General features: G+C 37.7%; 1 protein-coding gene across 3 annotated transcripts in view; it reads left to right on the plus strand.

Annotated features, from left to right (window-relative positions):
• The window catches only part of LOC139968113 (fibroblast growth factor receptor-like), a 60,622-nt gene that overhangs the window by 28,868 nt on the left and 8,999 nt on the right, over positions 1-22,755 (plus strand). For 2 of the 3 annotated variants that reach the window (XM_071972490.1, XM_071972491.1), the window contains exons 5-14: positions 7,022-7,312; positions 7,658-7,902; positions 8,558-8,687; positions 11,153-11,343; positions 14,698-14,835; positions 17,147-17,294; positions 18,842-19,056; positions 21,076-21,200; positions 21,459-21,574; positions 22,014-22,124. In XM_071972490.1, the coding sequence (XP_071828591.1) occupies positions 7,022-7,312; positions 7,658-7,902; positions 8,558-8,687; positions 11,153-11,343; positions 14,698-14,835; positions 17,147-17,294; positions 18,842-19,056; positions 21,076-21,200; positions 21,459-21,574; positions 22,014-22,124 (1,710 nt within the window). The remainder of the gene's footprint in view (positions 1-7,021; positions 7,313-7,657; positions 7,903-8,557; positions 8,688-11,152; positions 11,344-14,697; positions 14,836-17,146; positions 17,295-18,841; positions 19,057-21,075; positions 21,201-21,458; positions 21,575-22,013; positions 22,125-22,755) is intronic. The other variant, XM_071972492.1, reaches the window with a different exon arrangement.

Below are 22,755 nucleotides of genomic sequence, written 5' to 3' on the forward strand. Positions count from 1 at the left end.
TCCCTCCCTCCTTCCCTCCTCCTCACCAACACACACAAATACCTCCCTCCTCCTCCTCCTCACCAACACACACACACACCCATACCTCCCTCGTCTTCACCAACACACATACTGTATACCTTCGTCATCATACAACACATACATATACCTCCCTCCCTCCTGCTCACCAACACACACACACATATACCTCCTTCCCTCCCTCCTTCCCTCCTCACCAACACACACAAATACCTCCCTCCTCCTCCTCCTCACCAACACACACACCCATACCTCCCTCGTCTTCACCAACACACACATACTGTATACCTCCGTCATCATACAACACATACATATACCTCCCTCCCTCCTCCTCACCAACACACACACACATATACCTCCTTCCCTCCCTCCTTCCCTCCTCCTCACCAACACACACAAATACCTCCCTCCTCCTCCTCCTCACCAACACACACACACACCCATACCTCCCTCGTCTTCACCAACACACACATACTGTATACCTTCGTCATCATACAACACATACATATACCTCCCTCCCTCCTGCTCACCAACACACATACATACCTCATGATACTTCAAATTCCTAAGATGGATATCAGTTTTGTAGTTGAATGATTTTAAGTTTTTTGACATTATCCATAAATGTGATAAATCTCATTATGCCACATATCAAACAGAATGGGTGAAGTTTGCCAAGCATAGTAGCATCTTCTTGTGCACATATATGGGGGTGGGTGTTTGATGTAGCGAAGTCCTGTGCGTTTCCTTCTAATCATGCCTGGAAATATTGCTGGTATTGACTTATAATAAAAGCTTGGACTGCTTGTCTCTCATTCTCTCTCTGTATTGATTCAGATGTAGAAGCACAGGTAGTGATTGCAGTTAATAATAAGATATCTTCATGGTGGCCTGCCTAGCTGATAATCATGTTTTTGTTGTTGAAGATAAAACTCCCTTGTCTACTACTTTAACTTTTTTAAATTTTGTTATCATTGTTTGTTCAACTGGGATTTCCATTGATTATCAGAAAGCCAAGAGTCTATTTTGGGGGGGGGGGGGGGGGATCATTGCAAGACTCCCTGGTTGATACCAAACTTCTGATGATAAGATTTACTATGTTGTCAGTATCTTCCATGGCTGTTTGAATGTCATTGAGGCATGGCTTACAGCAGCTAAGGAATGTTTCTCCCAGCAGTACAGCTTTCAGGTCAGTGCACTGCATGGGATAGCAGAGTTCATCACACAGTGTACAGATGGCTCTTGGAAAGTCTGGTCAGATACCAGTCAGTGATTCACTGTACACTTAGAAACATAATGGTTCACTGGTTTCTGTATTATTTGGGGTACAGTGTAGGTGCTCCTGAATGTTGGATGGAAGAATGTCAGCAGCTATTCCAAAAGTTTGTTCTGTTCCCCTCCCCTTCTCCCTCCCCCATATTTTGTCCTTTCTACAAAATATTACAAGTCATAAGGATGACCTTAGTTGTTTTGTTTTTCATTTTCAGACATCCTCAAGTTTAATCTTGTGCATGCATTTAGTATGATTCATTTGGATGAAAAGAAAGTCTTTCCATCTTTGTAACAGCTTCTAAGTTTAAGTCAGTCATGGTCACCGGAATTGCTAGGATACTGAAAAGTACATTAATCAAGAAAGACTATTGCTGCTGAATCCTTATTATAGTACTCTGTGGGGTATCAGAGACTTGAATCAAAAAGTTTCTCATTGGAAATAAAAAGTGTGTATCGACTGGTGTCAGTACAATTAGGTGAAACTTGCCCTTGGGGTTAATCTTATGTATATTGTGGAATTTCTCTTACTTTAGCTATTTATTTATGTTATCAGTGATGAGACCATACAAAGCTTTTACATCTTCATGGTAAATTTGCAGTATAGATCCCACACAGATGTAAATTCCAAGAAAATTACAAAATAAAACTGTCCAGTTGGATCATTCAAGTTTTTTTTTAATTTTAGAGCGACTTTTCCATCAGTATCTCTAGCTATCCCATTGATAATTTTGAAATCAAAAGGTTATAGCTGTGACCTTTTGTTGTACTTTCATGGAATATTCTTTAATGGAACCATCTGGTATGAATATATATTTTTATTTTCAACAGTACACTGGGCAAACATTACGCTGGCAGTTGTTTGTGTATTGCTGAACAGTGTCTTGACGGTTTCGTTAAAAGATATCACTTGGTTTAAAGCATCAGAATAGCTTCAGAACTTTTTCTGTTGGATAAAAAGTTTGATTATAGGGTATTAAAATTATTATGCTGGATGAACATAACATCAATATAATCCCCATACATTTAGAACTTATAAAGGTTTTGAAAAAAAGAAAATTTAGACAACTAAATATCTATGTAGTTACGAGAAGATTGCGTACAGTACAGTTGGAAAATCATTTGTAGACATGATTTGACTTTCTAGCATATCTTTGGGTCATTACTGTTCTGGTTAATGTGATACTGACTTAGAATGGGGACCAGACTCTCATATTACAAGAATATTTTATACGATGGCTACATGAAACTCAGACATATTCACCAACTCATCTTGTACCAGTACTTACAACACTCTATTACACTAGGGAGCTGCTACTCTTAACTGATTACACTGTGCTAGATAACGCAAAGCTTCCACCATGTGGGTGGTCTCACCGGGTGAGAGAGAGATTTTTGCAGGGCAAATATCCTCCATAGAGCTAAGTTTTTCCATTTTGACTCATTGATTTGACCTTGAATGCTTGCTTAGATTGCAAGCACATTATGATTGTATAAATGCGATAGTCTCCTTGGGTAAATAATTGCATTTATAAATATTTATATTATATTTATAGCATTTCAGGAGAGAAGGTATTGTTGGAACTGGTCTTCATTGTTTGAAAGCGTTCTCACAACCGTGTTTCAAGATTTCATTTAGTTTCATCATTTAATCATCTCAGTACATTTTTACAATGAAACCCAGCTGGAGCCTCAGTGCAGTGTACATCTGCTAATGGGCAAATATTGTGGGAAACCCTTCCCCCCCCACCCCCCTCACGGTCACTGACATTTATCTCATTGATGGATACTGCCAGGTCGAGAGAGAACGACCAAATCGAAAGGGGGAAAAAAATTGTTAACATCAGTTGTCCAACACTTAAATTAGTGATACTCAGTACTGTTTAAACATATGTGGGAAGAGAGGGTTGAGGTGGGGGAAAGTAGGGGCCAATAACAGAGAGCTCTCCTCAAGGGCAGAAAAGCAACATAAGTTTCACTGACAGACCAGTTACAAAGTGATATCCTTTGCATTAACCATTGACAAATGTTCCTGTTTGCATGTTTGTGCAAAACTTTTCAACAAGAATTTCCCACCTCCCATTGTCTAGATGTATCCATTTGCCAAAGTCACTGTCAATAAGGAAGTGTGGTACTTGAACAGAGCGTGTTGTGGAGGCATTACTCCTTAATAGCCTAGCATTTATCTTCAAGATGGCAGCCAACAACAAGCAGGAGGTCAAGTCACTTTCTTGACAGAGCTCTTTTATAAACAGTATAATGAAGTGTTCACACCTCTAGTTCAAGAACTATCTCACACCTGCAGAGCAATTTAGTTCACCAATTTTTCAAGTTTGTATGGAATGACTAAATTGTGCCTGACTGAGTTCTAAGACCTGCTGTTCTGAAGGACAATGTTTTTTGTATTTTTTTGTATATTGAAAGTTGCTATGCATGCAAATGTCTGTAGGTAACAATATGTTATGTTAGATCAAGTGAACTAATGAAGTCATTGGGTTATTATATATCCATGCATTTAGACTCATAACTGGTAACATTGATCCTCAAAAAAAGTGCTGCAAAACTCTGAGTTGCCCCAGAATTTCTTGAACAGATTGTTCAGGTCATTCTTTAAAGTCATTCCTGGGCTATGAAGTTAAATTACACAATTTTCAAGTGCTGTGATTCACCCAGGGGAATGCCAGTATGGTATAAATTTCCTTGCCAAACTCTTCTTTGAAAGGTTTTGTGTCAAAGTTCACATTATTAGCCTCAAAAAGCTGTCCCTCAAAAACTTTACTTACAATTATAGTACGCAAGTTAGCTGTCATGGAAGAAATGTAAACTGGCAAATGCACATGTAGCAAGAGTGTAGTTTTGTAGCTCACCTTTTTGTTGGTATTGAATTGTGATTTACAGCATTTGAAATGAACAAATTCAGTTAATTTACCCATAATACTTTATTATTGGTATCGGCTATGAATGGTAGTTGAATTTGACTGGTAGCTAGAGAGCACTGACTGTGCTTTAATATACTGTACTGTCTAATGGCTATGCTAGTGTATGGTAGGTTTTGGTACAATTTTATTTGGCCTTCAAGAAATCATTCATACTTGTATTTTACTTGCATTCTGGTAACTTCATAACAAGGAAATGAGTATCATTGAAAACAATGTTCTCTGTATGGGAATGGTAACAATTAACTTGCATTACCTACCTATATTGACTGTTTAGAGATTTAAATATCTCTTTATGCTGCAAATATTCTTACAATTCAATTCGACTGTCATCACCTGCTTGATTTCATCAAGGAAGCCTGAATGGCCTAAAATTATTCAGTTAAATGGTGATTCATAGGTTTGTCTCTCACAGCTTTCCTTATAATCCTTAATGGCAATCCATCAGCTGATGAAATATTCATATTGATTTAACCATTTTGTCTCTCTATGTGTAGGTTAATGTAAACTATGACATTTGGAAATTCATTCGAGGAAACAAATAATTTGCAGTGTACTGAATAGCTCTGGAGAATGCCTGCTGATAATAATGAACTTCTTTGTTTGTTTTCCTACTGGAGACTGGCAGTACTACAGTACCGAATACGGAACCTTTCTTATGGTTGCCAAAATGCAATCTTTGTTGTGGACACATAAACCAGAAAAACCATCATTCAAAAGTTTATTATTAACATGTACCCCATTGATGATTTGTTGTTTTCATTTTCAACTGTGAAAAACAATTTGAACATGCTGCTTCAATATATAATCGACCCACTTCTGCTGGTATATGAGCGTAGGCTTGATTCAATTTGTAGTGCTAAATTTTGACTGCACGTACCAAAAGTATTAAAAGGGATTGTTTTTTTTATCATCCTCGAGGCATTGAAATCAGTTAAGACAAGGCTGGAGATGTTTTATGAATTCTAAATCAGTGAATTTGAGAAGACAACACAAGTACATTGACTTAAATATGATGTTCTGTATATGATGTAGTAAAGGTAAAATACTGTGAAACTTTGGCAGCATTAGGAACTATGTCTTTAGCCAAGAGAGATTTTGCCACCTATGTAGGACTGGATCTAGAGAAATAAGAATCTGTCTGCACAATTTGTTCATTTTCTTTTCTTTTTTCTTCTTCTTTTTTTTGTACCTAACGGTGGCTGAAATTAAGTGACAGAAAATCAACTTCAAATAGTTGTTCACTTTTTGGAGAAACCTTTGAATATGGCTGGAGTAAGAGTCATTGAATAAGGCTGGAGTAAGAGTCATTGAATAAGGCTGGAGTAAGAGTCATTGAATAAGGCTGGAGTAAGAGTCATTGAATAAGGCTGGAGTAAGAGTCATTGAATAAGGCTGGAGTGAGACTCATTGAATTAGGCTTGAGTGAGAGTCATTGAATAAGGCTGGAGTAAGACTCATTGAATAAGGCTGGAGTAAGAGTCATTGAATTAGGCTTGAGTAAGAGTCATTGAATTAGGCTTGAGTAAGAGTCATTGAATTAGGCTTGAGTAAGACTCATTGAATAAGGCTGGAGTAAGAGTCATTGAATAAGGCTTGAGTAAGAGTCATTGAATAAGGCTGGAGTAAGAGTCATTGAATTAGGCTTGAGTAAGAGTCATTGAATAAGGCTGGAGTAAGAGTCATTGAATAAGGCTGGAGTAAGAGTCATTGAATAAGGCTGGAGTAAGAGTCATTGAATAAGGCTTGAGTAAGAGTCATTGAATTAGGCTTGAGTAAGAGTCATTGAATAAGGCTGGAGTAAGGGTCATTGAATAAGGCTGGAGTAAGAATCATTGAATTAGGCTTGAGTAAGAGTCATTGAATAAGGCTAGAGTAAGAGTCATTGCATAAGGCTGGAGTAAGAGTCATTGAATAAGGCTGGAGTAAGAGTCATTGCATAAGGCTGGAGTAAGAGTCATTGAATAAGGCTGGAGTAAGAGTCATTGAATAAGGCTGGAGTAAGAGTCATTGAATAAGGCTGGAGTAAGAGTCATTGAATAAGGCTGGAGTAAGAGTCATTGAATAAGGCTGGAGTAAGAGTCATTTAGTCAGGTAGATGACTTACCAGGTAAAACGGTGGGAAAATTGTTGTAGCATGGGGTATATTTTGGGATGATTATCGCACATGGACTTACAGTACACATCAAATCATTTATCATGTTAGCCATTCTTGGATACCATACTACTTCTCGATGTATTGCACTGGTAAGCCAATATCCTCCTCTTGATATGTTCAACCTATGATGAGTAAGCAATTACAATGCCATAAAGTCAAGTGATGAAAGGATTCAAACAACAATGATGTCTACTTGCATGTTTCAATATACAGGACTGTTGCTCTCTTCTTATATTTTACATTTATTCTACTCGGGATTCACAGTCGCTCGATGAATTAAGGCTGGCAGCTTTGTTAGTGACTCGTTTTTGTGTTTGTGACAAAATTGAGAAGGAAAATATATATGAAGGTGTCTCTGTGTTTTCTACCGTTTGTGTGTGTATGTACAGTACTGCTATTAAGTGACACAAAATTATGGTGAGGTAAATAAAAAAAAATTGTGGCTAGTTGCAGGGATGGAACCATTCAGTCTTATCTTACTGATAGATTGGAATGGAACTTTATTTGAAAGACCTTTGTCTATGACCAGTGACCAATACATTCATGCATATAACATTTTTGTGCACATTTTCCTATATTGAGTTGATCCATTTTGAGAAATTGTCAGAATCTATCAAACACTTTTCATTTTCTCTTGTAGGAGCGCCCTACCTGAGTGAGAATGCAATACTCCATTATAGGAAAGTGGTGAACACGTCTCTCAAGATGAAATGTCCAGTGGTTGGTGACCCTCAGCCTGCGGTTGCCTGGTATAAAAACGGTAAATCCCTGCCATTAGACATGGCCTCGGCTTTATCTGAAACCAGGTTGATCGTCCAGAACCAGCTCTTGAAGTTTAGCAGATTATTCTTCTCAGACGCTGGGAACTATTCCTGTAGGGCTAGTAATGGAGAAGGCAGATTGAATACCACGATAACACTGACTGTACTTGGTAAGTTGGAAAGTCCCCAGTACCTTGACCTAGTACATTCAGTATGCTAACATTTCTTAACTCAAATCACTCATAGCTTTTTTGTCTCTAGTTTGTTGTGTACCTATTCAGCTATAAATACCAGTAGTGCACGGGTTGCTCACTTACTGCGGCTGGCGTCATGCCACAAATGATGTTAAGGATAATGTGAACGTACTATTTCATTCATCAAAATTGCCCGTTACAAATGTCATGAAATCTCTCTTGTTCAACCTTTTAAACATATCTTGTAATTATTATTGTGGCAATGTATAACCCCTTTGACTAAGTTTTTTTCTGATCTCTCTTTTTTCTGTTTTTTTATAGCTGAAGTAGATGGAGAGGAGGGTGTTACAGAAGACGAAGAGGTGTACGACAAAAATGAAGGCAAAGGTCCAGAAGCAGTCCCTCCTGTCAAATCTGAATCCATGATGGACAGAAAGATATGCACAATCGGTTCTAAAGTCACGCTCAAGTGCAAGAAGCCGAAAGCACTGGTAGAGGTAGAATATACATGGATTAAAGATGATGATAAAGACTGGTTTTCTAAAGTTGCGGAAAACAGGGACGAGGTGAGTAAGATAAGACTTTTACTTCGGCGATGTATAGATTTTTCAGACGGGGGGAAAGGTCGTTGCTGTTCCCTCGATTTTGCAAAATATATTTATAAAAATTTGTTAGCCTTCAAAAGATGTTCACCTTCCAGAAAAAGGTCTGAATGTGATCAAAAGTGATTGCTGCACTTGTTGATTCTTTGTGAGTCATTCATAGATTACAGAAAGCAATGCTGTTAATATCAAGGGAATGTATACACTATGCATTTAAGAAACGTATTCAATGTTATTTAGATTGTCCCAGCTGGCAGAACATCAATTTTGTTTCTCAGAGTCGTTAAACTACAAGTTCACTGTAATTATTACTGTGCCCATTAAAAATTGTCAAGCTCCCTGACATGATTGTTCAGCCCTCATCAGTTTATCAACAAAGCATTTGTCATGTAAATGTAGTTGAAGGAAAACAAAGTGCCTTATTTAAGCCGTACACTGTGTACATAGCAACCTACTCATCCCTTCCCATCCTCCCCCCTATCCTATCATTCCTCCTCCTCCCCTCAAGTAAAAAAAACTCAGGTCATCATTGAGAAAAAGCTTCATTAGTCTTTTTTAATGTCCTTATGTTAATATTTCTACATTGGTAATATTTATTCATACTTTTGCTTTGCAACAGGGACGAGTAAAACTGAAAAATGAGAAACTGGTTTTTCTGATGGCAGATAATTCGGATGCTGGACTGTATAGATGTATCACCAATACAAGTACCTCGGAGACAACTTCAGAAATAGATCTAGTAGTAAATGGTTAGTACTGACTGTGTACTGGGAGCTGAAGGATAACCTTGGGGAGGGGAGAAATGGAGGGGGGAGGGGAGAAATGGAGGGGGGAGGGAATCAAATGTATCAGAAATATCCATCAACAAATACACCATTTTAGCATATGGATCATTGAACAATGCTCCCTGTTTTTTTTTTGTTTTTTTTTAATTTAAAATGACAAGCAAATCTAAGCTACCCCCTGCCTTATCCCTGATTGGTAAGAATAATAACCATTCATAGTACTGGCTTCAAGCTAGTCACATTGTTATGGTCAATTGTTACTACTAGAGACGCTTTCAGAACACTTTTGTATGTTTAAATCATTTCATGGATGCACTGAATTAGATCAGATTTAATACATAACAGATCTGTTGATCCATGATCATGGTTTCACAATTCACAAGTCAGTCATAGACTACCAGGATTATGTGATAGCAAGGAGTTATTGAGGAAGAATATTCAAAGGTTTTCATATTAATTGAAGTAGTACTTATTTGGCCGAATCTATATTCTCCTCTGCCATCTCCAGAAAAACTTTCCCTCGTATACCACCTAATATGGAATTACAATGGGACAGTTCACATAACAACAACTGCAAAAAATGGTGACCAAAAATGTTGAAGACTTGGCTAGGATTTGACTCTGAATAATGGCTAAACACAAGATGTATTGTGTAGTGTTGGCACTTAAACAGTCATCTCACATCAAAATGTGTGAACATTCTGTTAAATCTAATTTTACAGCTAGTAATAAATGACATAAGAGCATGGTGGCTTGATTTTCATATCCAAGTTATTACCTTTGTCTTTGTGTTACTGATCCGATATCTACTTGGCAAAGGGATCAGGATTATGTCAAATAACCAGTTAGCTAATTCTCTGTGTTTTTCACATCCATTTGTGCTTTCTTAACAATTGAAGACCGTAAGTATGGAATCATTATCTGCTTGATAAATTTGTCCTTGGGAAATCAACTTTGGCAAAAATTGAAAATTTTGTTGTTCAAACTCTGTGACATAAGTATTTCCTTTTTAGGCTCAGAGAGGGCGGAGGGTGGTGAGGGAGAAGAAACGATAACGACATCCTTATTGGATAAGCATTTTGACAAAAGAACACTGTTGTTTTCTGAGAAAGATCATCATGGAATAGTTATATATCAAAACACAAACTTGTGTAAAGCATCGCTTTGAATGTGGGTAACAGTGTTACAAACCTACCAAGCACTGTTCACCTCAGATTTTAAATCATCTGTCTTTCAACTCAGTTGTAAGCAGATCAATTAGTGATTTAATTTTTCATTCAACATTGACAAATAATATGAGAGGGAACAGGGAGAGGGGTGAAGGGGTTGGACAGGGAGAGGGGTGAAGGGGTTGGGCATGATCTTGCAAACCGTTTGAATATGATCTTTATGAGAGATAACCAAGGAGAGAACACTGAGGGATTTGAGGGAGCAAGCATCGTTGCCACCCAGTACTCCTCCACTCCATGCATGTCATGTTAGTCTCTCTGCTTGTGTAACAGTGTTGAATAATTCGGTGACAATGTTTGGACTGCTGCCCTCTTTTGTCAGTGTACCACACAAAGTAAATAGCTAGCATATATCGATGGAAGGGTTTGCATTGCTCATTAATACTGTGTATCTGATGGCAGGGTTTTGCCCTAGGTACTATAAATACCCAAGGGCATGCATGGCAAAGTCTTTGGTCTACAGTATTCGATAAATGTGCATCTCTGTATGTTCTCACGATGTGCTTACAGTGTTAAAGGTGATTGGTCTACAGTATTCGATATATGTGCATCTCTGTATGTTCTCACGATGTGCTTACAGTGTTAAAGGTGATTGGTGTGCATGTCACTGCCTTGCATGGTCTGGCCTGTATGTTAACTGCTATGATTGTAGATGATGTGCTTGTATTGGCAAGGAAGTCTACTTTGCTAGATAGACGAGAGGCATCCTTTCAAATAACACTCCACTCCACTATAAAATAATAACAAAAATGTGGTTCATTATATTTTTATCTGTATCAATTTATCTGTATCAATTTTTGGTTTTGTTGCTAAATTAAAATTGCCATTGTAAGGTGAAGAAAATAAACTGATAACACTACTACTGATACATCTTGAAGGTGTCCCAATACAGTGTTATTGGTATGAAAGTCAGGGATGCGGTGAGGGTGAGGTGGAAGGATGGGCTTGTGTTGGAGCCATTCCTAACTTCCTGTGGTGATCACCAGGATAGCCTTAATAATTATTGCCTTCTGGACCTAATTTATACATTGTTGGGGGAGGGTGAGGTGTTGGAGATTGTTAAATGACCATGAAGGGTTTATTGCCTGTTTTCTAGTTCTTTAAATAAGAACATTATTGTACTCTTTCTATATACTGTTCATTGTACTGTTTTCCATATATCACCATCTTTTAAAACATTTTTCTACCTTCCCCCTGAAGATCGACCAGCAGTAAAACCACACATCGTTCATTTAGATCCAGTCAATTCCACAAAGTCTGTCGGAGAAGACATCCAGTTCACCTGTAAAGTATTCAGCGAACTTGTCCCTCACTTCTCATGGGGAAAGATTATCAACGGAACCAATATCGAAGTTCAAGAATACAAGCAGGATTTTTTCGAAATCCTGAAGGTAAGAATGAAATGTGGAGGATATTAAAGGTCCCTGGTAGACTTCTAAAAGGAGTACAAAAGAGGGTCCTCTGTGGATTATATGGTAACATGGTTTGTCCTACTGGTTAGAACTCTTGATGATGAAGCTGTTTCTTGTAGGTGAACACCTAGTTTGTCTTTCATCATTATTTTTATTTTTATCATTATTATTCTTTAAATGTGTGTGCATGATCAATTTTAACACTAAAACTAATACTTCAGCACAGCTAGTTGATTGAAGTTCTATTTTTTGTGGCGTCTTAGAGGTTCAAAATTCCTCTTCTCCCTCATTTCTGTTTTTGAACATGCAGTTATTTAAATACAAAAACAGCCTGTGTTTCATATTAAACTTTGGTAATAGTTTTCATGAACAGTGCAAATTGACACATATTGTTGTATATTGTACATTAGACACAGCTCAAAGCCATCTTTGGATTTTTGTGAGTTTACTCCACAATTGTTTGCAAATCTAGTGACTAAAAAAATAAGATTTTACTTGATTAAACTAAAATACTCTCCTGGGTTATTTGCCACACAACAATTACTCGCAAGGAATTGACAATTTTTAATGCTGGCGTTTTTCACCAAGTACTACCAAACACAATTAAAAAAGCAAAAAGGGGGTGGGGGAGAATAAAAACTTCACCTTTGAATATGAAATTATGACTTGTCCAGATGATGAAGTTGTTTTACTAGCAGGTGAGGTCTTGTTATGGTAACACATAGTATCTTCACATTTGTAAGGAACTACCCTTACGTATTAGTTTGGATACATTCCATGGATACATTCTCTGAATGCCCTGTATACATACGATTTAAAATACTTCTGGGTTGTAGAAAAGTTGAGTTTATACAACAGTTAGAAAACAATATGATAATCCTGCTTATCTTTTCCTTATACCTTTTGCCTTCTGCAGAAGAAATTTGTGAGAACCTTTCTTATTGTGAATGCGGTGTTGTGGTTTATGGTTGTTCTGGTGTATAAATAGAAATGTAGCGCTTTGGTGTATTGTTAAGTGTTATGATTAAGTTTACCCCAAGTGGGTGTAACATACTTGTTTACATCTGTGGAAGGTTTCCTGATACTAGAATGACCTTGCTTAAAGAATTAAATTCATAGACTTGAAGAAAAGAACAGAAAAGAATGTGAGAAGTTTCTGGCAAGCACATCTGTTGATGTCTTACACTTCAGTAAAAGTCCAGATTTGAATTGTTAAGTAGAGATAGCTACGGAGTTGAATTACAGTAGTTGTTGGTTATCTATAGTGCTCAGTAGTTTCCCATTCTTTGCTTGTCGTCTCAGTTACACTGTTTCATAGGGTGTAATGGTTAAATGTTTGGTGTTATGGTAGTAGCATGTTGTATGGGTTGGTTTGTGGGTTTGATGTAAAGAACTAGTCAGCAGCTGGACAACCTCTACAGCTGTTTTTGGATGTCCATTAAGAATGTGGCCTGTTCCTTCTTAATGGGTTACTGAAGTGAGATAAAATTTACCTTTGGTTTTTTCACATATTACATTTTTGGATGTTCCTAATGAAGAGAAATCCAGAGAGGCAGTTTTGACATAACAGGGTCTCCCAGTAACAATGTCTCTTGTTTGCTCTTTCCATACTTCAGACAATAATTTAGTTCTGAATTTCATCTCTTATAAAATAATATGGTAACTGTATAAAACAAAAATGCTACACATCTTTGCACTAGTATAGCAAGATGCCAATTTTGAAAAGCATTTTGCGATACCTGGATAAATTATTCCCACCTGTACTGTGATAGCAACATCAGTGCTCGTTACACAGAATGCCACTGACTCTCCCTAAATAATAACATAGAACAAACAAACTCGTGGACAGACATATTAGTTCAAGTGAATTGTTATTTGTATTGAGACCGGATCAGAAATGTCAAATTTAGAAGAATTGAGCATGGTACTCTTCTAAAACAGAAAAAGATTTTGATTAGCTGTATGGGGAAATTATTCTTTGACAATAACCTCCAACAACACATACACCAATAATAATTGTTGGGTTTGTGTCTCCTTTTAACGGATATAAAGGATTGAGCAAATGTTACAGGAAGGTTTTTGTCCCCCATGATCGTTCGAATCAGTAATATTCTAAGTTTATGTCATATGAGAAAGCTTTTGTCCACAATAATGATTGCATGTTTTACCTATGAACTTTTAACTTGAGCATGAATGAAGTTTTGCTTCCTTGCATGATATTATGTAGTGTTTGCCTTTTAAATTGCATGTTAGAAAGAATGAAAATCACATAATTTTTGCATGTTTTTTGTTTTGCTTTATTTTTATTTTTTTTTAGAATATTTTATCCTTTGATCACTGAGTGGCAGGAATTGTGATTACAGTATGAATGAAGATGAAGCAGCAGCATGTTGAGTTTAACCGCTCGTCTACCTTTGTCCCAGTTAAATAATATACATTACCATGATAGTTTCTCTTGCATATTCAAAGTATTGAATATTCATAACATTACAAATAGTATACATGATGGACATGAGTTAAAACTCATTTGTCTATAAATTCTAGTGATCATCAGAATAAAGTGAAACTTGCAAACAGATTACCGTTTGTCAGCCTGTCTGGTGTTTACAAAGATGAGACGTTGCTTCTTTTATACTCTAGCAAACTAGAGTAACACAACATGCTGCTGGTAACTCGCTTCTCACTTGCTGGTTTCTGTTGCATATTGAGTTCAAACACAAAAATTGACAAAACATATTTCTTTTCTGTTCGTAGCTGTTGGAAATGAGTGATATGTAATAGTGAAGAAAATCAAAAATATTTTCAAATTGTGCCACATCTTTTGTCCAGGCAGCTCTCTGTCATTGGATTGTGTATGATAATACACACTGAAATTGACAATTTTTGTATCTAAAAAGCTTCTTGAATAGGGGATGGGGCTTTAAATGGGAGGCGCCTGTTTTACAGGTCTTTAATGTGTGGCATTAGAGCTTATACTAGGGGGAAAAAAACAAAATACTTGAAGCGTCATCCAGAAACTCAATATGCAGCTTCCCCTCCCTGTTCCCCCAAAAAAGGAATGACACAAATGGAAGGGAAGTACAGAAGCTGAAAGTGTAATGCCTTCACTTCTTGTATAGCAGGAAATGTGGAGGTCAACCTGCTGATTACCACGCTGTCACAGATTGTTGTGGAACTCATCGTAAAATGTCATGAAAATGGTAGTGTATCATATTAAATTTTGATTACTCCAAACTAACATATTGTTGATCATACCTATTTTCTCCCTACTGTCACTGCTTCCCTTCCCTGACATGCATGCTGTTCTTCCTACCAAAATTATGTATGGATTAGCAAATTTGGAATGAAAACCCTCGCTTAACCCTACAACAAGTTCTGGATGAGCTGGTTTACAAGGACAGCAGTTTTGAGTATGACTGGAAAATGGTAGAGATCATCAGGGACAACCGTACCAGCATGGAGCAAGAAGAGGTAAAGTATTATAACTCCTTATTAATAAGACAACAAAGTGACTTCTCATAGTTCTGCTTGTTACCAAGACAACAGTGGCTTCCTAAACAGCTGCTTTCAGTAAAATATGAAACAATGACTGCTTTAGACCAGAAAATGACAGTTTTGGTGGGGTGAAACTTGAACCAATTCTTTGGAGTAAATCTTAGTACTAATTGGAAGCAGAAAGGTTATGTCATCTCATAAGGGGGGGGGGGGTGATGATGATGGCGTGGGGTGTGGAAGGAATTTGTGCCTGTGATATGTTTAGAATAATTCTACAGGTGCAGACGGATACTTTAAAATGTTTAAGGATATTGTTTGCTGTGGTTATTATCAAAGTGAAGTTGTAAGGCTTTTGACTGGGAACCATAAAGGAAGTTACTAGAAGTCATGTGAAATTAAAAATGTGGTTCAATTTACAAAATGGTGTCAAAATACAAACATAGCGGCTTGTTCTTTCTTTTGGGAATGTGGGTTGGTTGATATAATTTGGTAATATATATGCAGGGAAGTCACTGGTACGTCTTACACTTCAGGAGCAAACTTAACTGTTCTGCTATAATCAGTATCTTTCTTTTCTCACTTCTCTCCTGCATGGCTTCTTCTAACGATATTTGAAATTGTTCTTAACTTTTTACCTCATTTCTTCACTTTTTTGCTTCTGCATGCTTTCACTTGATAATACTCAACACTCTCATTGCATACTTTTCTTCGAGCAGATGCTTTCTCGGTGATTTTGTTTGATTGTTTACCTTGTTTTATCGGCAAAACTTTTCATGTTTTTTCTCTCTTTTTTCTTCTTTTATAAGTTGTTTCTTCATTGTTTCTATCTCTATTTTCTTTCACTTTTTCTTATTCGATTTTCTTTCCTTTAAGCTGCTACAAGTTTCTATTAGAAATAATAGGTTCTCATAATTTTTTCATGCTCATTTTTACCTGCGTTATACTTGTTAAGTCTCTTTACTTTCGATGTGATGTTGATGTAAGATGCTCTCCTTCTTGTACATCAAGTTGGAAAGAGGGCGAATGAATTGACGGGGGGAATGGATAGAATGACAGGGGTAGCGTGACAGGGGTAGAGTGACTGGGATAGAGTGACAGGGGTAGAATGAAAGGGTTAGAGTGACAGGTGTAGTATGAATAGGATAGAGTGAAAGTGGGGGGGGGGGAGGGCTAAAACAAGAGATGAAGTTGATCTGATAAATTTTCGGATTCCGTTACTGAAAGTTGATGGAGTGTGTGCATTCATATTCATGGCTTTTCAAGATAGGCAATTTGCACTTTTAAAAAAGAGCTAATGTAGTATTCATTTCAGGTATAGCACAATATTTGAGATTTGTAGTTTTGGCTTATCGAGGAAAGTTGGCGAAATGTGGGTTATAATGTTGAAGATGTTTGGGTTCTGTGTATCCGAGAAATACTTTTTTCTTGGGTTTTTTTTTGGGGGGGGGATGTTGGTGGGGCAATCTGATAGTTTTGAGAAGTAGTTAGCCTGGTGATAATAGATAAGGGAGTTAGGCAACACTTCATATGTATGTACTTTGGAATTGTTTAAGAAATATTGAACAAGCCATTAGCAATCCTCACATAGCACAGAAAGGGTCAGATGGTCTCTGCAGAAGAACCAAATGTTTCCTTGATTGGGCTTATTTATCTTTCCCTTTTGGTTGATGGGTAAATATCAAAGTTTTCATAAATTTCTTTCTTTTTTATAACCAATCATTATCTTTCCTGGGTATCTTTCTTTTAGTTTCTGTTTTTCATCTTTCTATGATGGTGTGAAATTTAGTTTTTTTTGTTAGCCTGCGAGTTTATTCGCAAACATTAGCTCTTGCAGACCATTTGCTAGCCTCATTTCTGGCAGAATTTGCCTAGATGTAACCATTTTCTTACATGAAAAGTTAATTCTACCATTTCTGACTTAACAGTCTCAATGGATTTGCTTGTTATCTCTCAATAGCTTTCATGTTGTTGTTCAAACAATTAATTTATTTTTGAGCCAATGACAGTTGTATGTAGAAATTTTACATTTGCTCTTTGCTGTTTTGAAAGATTTTTACATTGAATGTTTCCTTGAACAAATTTGACCAAATTTTGTGTTTTTCTGCTTTAATTTATCAAAATTGATTACCCCCCCCCTCCCCCAAGAAAAAAGGAAAAACTAGATTGATAAAACAATTCTCATAAACTGGCTGCTAGTCAGTATTTTTTTGGTAAATTTAGATAGATAACAAGGTTGACTAGGGAAATGAGTTGTTGCTAATACTGTACAAATGGTTTTGCTCAACAGGGTAATCGTGAAGATACTAGCATCACCATCAGCAAGCTGAGGTTGATGAACCTCTCTGTAGAGGATTCCGGCCCTTATGTCTGTCTGGTTGGTACTTCAATGGGGAGTGATGAGCAGATATCCTGGTTAGATGTTCAAAAACTGCCAGGTAAGATTACAGTTACAAAACGATGTAGTTTATTGACTTGAACATAGGAGAGTGTTTAAATCTACAAAAATATCCATTAAATAACTTGGGAGTCTAAGATTTGATGTGTACCTATTGGATTGAATTGGATGGGAGAGAGTAGGGGGGGAAGGAAGGATGCATAATGGGTGCAAAGATGCATTCATAGATGGTTGGGTAGATGGGTAATAGGTGGATGGGTTGATGGTAGGGAGACATTTTACCTCTTACCACAAAACCTTGTGCACTTAGACAATGGAGTTGTCTTTTTCAATTGTCCAAGCTAGGGATGCACCGGATATCCGGTCCGGCCGGACTATCTGGCCGGATAGTGAGCAATTATCCGGTTCCGGTTCCGGCCGGATATTTTTCAAAATCCGGCCGGATCTTTTTCAAAAGCTGGTCGGATCTTTTTCAAAATCTGGCCTGAATTATTCCTTAAAAAGGTGTTGGTATTAACTTAAATCAATGTAAACTATTTCCAAAAATTAATAGAAAACTTCAAAGTAAGGAAAAATTAGGTTTAACATGTTTAATTTAATTTTCTCAATGGTCTGACCCACTGTTTCTAAAGATCAACCAAAATAATACAAAACTACTGTAATAATATGAAGCTATATACAACAAATACAGTTTGCAGTGAAATCATTTCTTGCAGCCTTCATCAGTTTAATATTGTGCAGTTAAAATAGACCATTCATATAATTATCAGTCAAAATACTGTTCCATTGAATCTTTACTTTCCCATTATTGTTGGCATTCATGTTTTCTCTGAATTGTTATGTGTGAAACAATCTCTTATATGGTTAAATATGTCTGAACTTCATAGGTAGTATTTTTCCAGCAAACAAATTTACATACTGTATCAAGCTTGTCAACAATTATATTGTAGTTATTTTATTAAAAAATGTGGATTACACCACTTCAAGTCATATTTAATCTCATAAATGGGGTCTTAATTTCACCTTCTTTATAATATGCATATACCTCACCTAAGATTTGCTCCTTGTTTCATACTTCTACTTCTTATTAATGATTTACTTTTGTGTAATGAAAAAATCCGGTTCCAGCTGGATTTTATCCGGCCGGATTTCATGTACTATCCGGCAAAATCCGGTTCCGGCCGGATCCAAAAATTTGGATCTGGTGCATCCCTAGTCCAAGCACACTATGCTGATGTTTATACAACTGTTTATAAAATATTAACATAGTAAGCCTTAGGTGGTGTGCCATGTTCAAGTATTAGAGATGAAAGGTCATTTAGGGGTTCAATATTAGAGATGAAAGGTCATTTAGGGGTCAGTGAGGTATGTCATCATTTACAAGTCTACTAATTTGAGGACAATTATAATGGCCAGAACCAAGTAGGAGAAGGTAGGATATTGTCTCTGCCAACTGACCTTATGTTCATGATTCTCTGACCATATCCAGATGGTACATTTTTATCATTGTTTCTATGGAAACCTTCATACATATATCACTTTTAGAGACGCACTTGTTGCATTTTCTCCTCCTTCTTTTAACTCTAGTACCAGTGACGGAGGAAACGTTTCCTACAGTGGTAGTTCCACATCAAGAACCGTTGCTCAGCCAACTGTCCATCCTGGTGTTGGTGATTGGAATTGGAGGCAGCATCATCCTGATCCTCTGTTGCTGCATCGTTCTCTTACGTCATCAGAGCAAGACCCATCTTGAACATGGCAGTATTAAGCCCAGCATTAGTAAACCCCTGCTCTCAAGACAGGTAAAATATGCCATTAAATATGATGATCTTAGTTACAGTGTGTAGATGGTGATGGTGGGACTTTGGTAGGTGGTATATGGTCGTAAATTACCCATCTGTGTTCATGTCAAGGCTGTGAGAAAGAGGGACTTTGGTAGGTGTGTATATGGTCGTAAATTACCAATCTGCGTTCGTGTCAAGGCTGCGAGAAAGAGGACCATGCCAGTAGGTTGTATGATGGTGGGACTTTGGTAGGTGTGTATAGGGTCGTAAATTACCCATCTGTGTTCGTGTCAAGGCTGGGAGTAAGAGGGACTTTGGTAAGTGTGTATATGGTCATAAATTACCCATCTGTGTTTGTCAAGGCTGCGAGAAAGAGGACCAAGCCAGTAGGTTGTATGATGGTGGGACTTTGGTAGGTGTGTATATGGTCGTAAATTACCCATCTGTGTTTGTGTCAAGGCTGCGAGAAAGAGGACCATGCCAGTAGGTTGTATGATGTGGCACTTTGGTAGGTGTGTATATGATCGTAAATTACCCATCTGTGTTCCTGTCAAGGCTGGGAGGAAGAGGACCATGCCAGTAGGTTGTATGATGGTGGGACTTTGGTAGGTGTGTATATGGTCGTAAATTACCCATCTGTGTTTGTCAAGGCTGCGAGAAAGAGGACCGTGCCAGTAGGTTGTATGATGGTGGGACTTTGGTAGGTGTGTATATGGTCGTAAATTACCCATCTGTGTTCGTGTCAAGGCTGGGAGGAAGAGGGATTTTGGTAGGTGTGTATATGGTCGTACATTACCCATCTGTGTTTGTCAAGGCTGCGAGAAAGAGGACCAAGCCAGTAGGTTGTATGATGGTGGGACTTTGGTAGGTGTGTATATGGTCGTAAATTACCCATCTGTGTTCGTGTCAAGGCTGGGAGGAAGAGGGATTTTGGTAGGTGTGTATATGGTCGTACATTACCCATCTGTGTTCATGTCAAGGCTGGGAGTAAGAGATCTTTGGTAGGTGTGTATATGGTCGTAAATAACCCATCTGTGTTCGTGTCAAGGCTGCAAGAAAGAGTGTCATGCCAGCTATGTATGATGTGGCACTTTGGTAGGTGTGTATATGGTCGTAAATTACCCATCTGTGTATGTGTCAAGGCTGTGAGTAAGAGGGACTTTGGTAGGTGTGTATATGGTCGTAAATTACCCATCTGTGTTCGTGTCAAGGCTGCAAGAAAGAGTATCATGCCAGTAAGTTGTATGATGTGGCACTTTGGTAGGTGTGTATATGGTCATAAATTACCCATCTGTGTTCGTGTCAAGGCTGGGAGAAAGTGAGAGTATATTGATGTGAGAGAAGTGTTGCATGGAATTTAAGTGCATTCTTTTTCTGCATTCCAAATTTGTTCTCATTAGGTAACTCGCATTCCATTATAGTCTAGGAATAAACTACTGTGTGCATTTTAATTGTACATGGACTAACTTAATTGATTCAACAGAAGCTTTTGACCCAAATTCTGGAGGCCTGCAGGCAATCTCCAACAACATGAATTAGAGTAATGACAAAAATGACTTCGAAGATCAAATTAGGATTTATTGATTCAACAGCTAACGCAAGTACTGTTTTTGAAGCTAAGCTGCTAAGCCTCTTTCTCAGAAACCTGTGGACTGGATTTTTGTATTTTTCTTCAAACTCTCCTGCCTTAAACAGTTAATTATTGAGGATGAACCTGTGGACTGGATTTCTGTGTTTATCTTCAACCCCCCCCTCCACCCCCTGGCTTTAACAGTCAATTCATTGAGGATGAGTATTTGCTTTCATATCTAAACCTACATGTCAGTCTGTCTAGGCATGTTGAATTTAAACAATACAAGGCCCATTGCTCTGGTCATAAAGAAGGTTTGTCAAGCCTTTAAACAATACAAGGCCCATTGCTCTGGTCAAAAAGAAGGTTTGTCAAGACTTGCACTGACAGAGAAAAGGAAAAGTCTTCTTCCAATTTCCCTCAGTTAGGTTTATCTTTTTAATATTTTGTTGTTATTTTGTGTACAGATTTCTCTTGACTCTGGTAAATCATCTGCTCCATTCCTCTGTCGAGGACGGTTATCATCTTCTCTGACAGTGGTCTCCACATTTGAGATTCCTCTTGATGTAGAATGGGAATTTCCAAGTGACAGGTAAAATCTTTCTTTCCATCTATAGTCTTTCATCACCAAATCGTTTTACTATGTATTTTAAAGTTCACTGTAATGGTTTGAATCTTTCTGCTAGACAGCGTCAGTATCTCATTTTATGGATTTTACCAATATTTTTTATATCAGAATGGCTTCTTAATGCAGCTATGCTTGGTTGAGTCAACCATCAAACACCATTTCAGTATGGTGAACATGTAACTTCATACTAAACTTTTCTTTTTTGTTGCTATTCTTTATCAGGTTGAGTCTTGGTAAAACACTTGGTGAAGGTGCCTTTGGTAAAGTGGTAATGGGTGAAGCAGTCGGTATTCTAGGCAAGGAAACCACTACTCAAGTCGCTGTCAAAATGTTGAAACGTAAGTTGGTCGAGTTTATAGCCAAAATAAAAGCACTGTTAGGATGATAACGGGAGGGCAGGTTCCAGACTACCGTAGACAGCGGTCGATGGCTTAAGTAGGAAATTTGTATGCTGCTCATCCTTGTGTTTTGTATTCCTGGCCTCCCTTGCCCAGAATCTTGTAGCCTCCTCGGTTTACTTACTTCCAAGATGGATTAAAATGACAGAGTTAGCTTCACATTTATGCTTGTACAGTGATTGAAGTCAAGAGTGTCATTTAGACTACTAGAATATATTTAGACATGATTACTACTCTAAAGCTTTCGGTTTTCCTGGAGTATGTCGAAACTAGACCTCGGCCCTAAAGTCATGTCCTTGACGTATCGTATGGGGTAGTGCGTAGTCTTTGAAGGAACTTGGATCACAATCAATGGATTGCTGTTATCATATTCCTACAGCCAATGCAACTGACAGAGAACTGGCGGATCTGTTATCTGAAATGGATATGATGAAACTGATTGGCAAACATGTCAACATCATTAATCTTCTGGGCTGTGTAACTCAGGAAGGTAAGTAACGCTTTCAATTATTCCATCAACTTTGTACTACTCTCTATTGAGAATAGCTGTGTGCACATATATTCTCTGCCTGTACTCTGTTGTATAGGCACATGTAGTAGCATGATTGCTGTCAAGTTTGGATTTGTAGACCTCAAGGGTTTGGCAAACATCCCTTATCAACGTAAAAACCTGTTAGTTTTTAGCTCTGTCACAAATGCGTGGGCACAAAGAAAGTTGATTTTTTTTTGTATATTAAATAAATGTGTGTGTCGCAACCTTAGCTGATGACCTACATCATCTCTCTGATAGGTTTACATGCCGGGTTTATTTTACATAAGATGCTAGGTGAATATTATGTTCTTGTACAGGTGATTATACACAGGAGCAGCTCAGTTGCGAAAGAAAAGAAAGAGCTCTCTAACAAATACACTATCTTCTTCGAGTGGAAAAGAGATTTGGTCTGACAGGAATGCACAACGATTTTGGTAGTTTTTGGAAAAAATGAAACCAGTTTCTCCAAGCTTGCCATGCCCCCTTCTGATACACCACCAGATACCATACACCACCAGACACCATACACCACCAGACACCATACACCACCATACACCATCATAAACAAGTTTTTGTGCAGGTTGTAAAT

This window comes from Apostichopus japonicus, chromosome 5 (assembly GCF_037975245.1).
Source record: "Apostichopus japonicus isolate 1M-3 chromosome 5, ASM3797524v1, whole genome shotgun sequence".
In the NCBI taxonomy this organism is placed as follows: Eukaryota; Metazoa; Echinodermata; class Holothuroidea; order Aspidochirotida; family Stichopodidae; genus Apostichopus; species Apostichopus japonicus.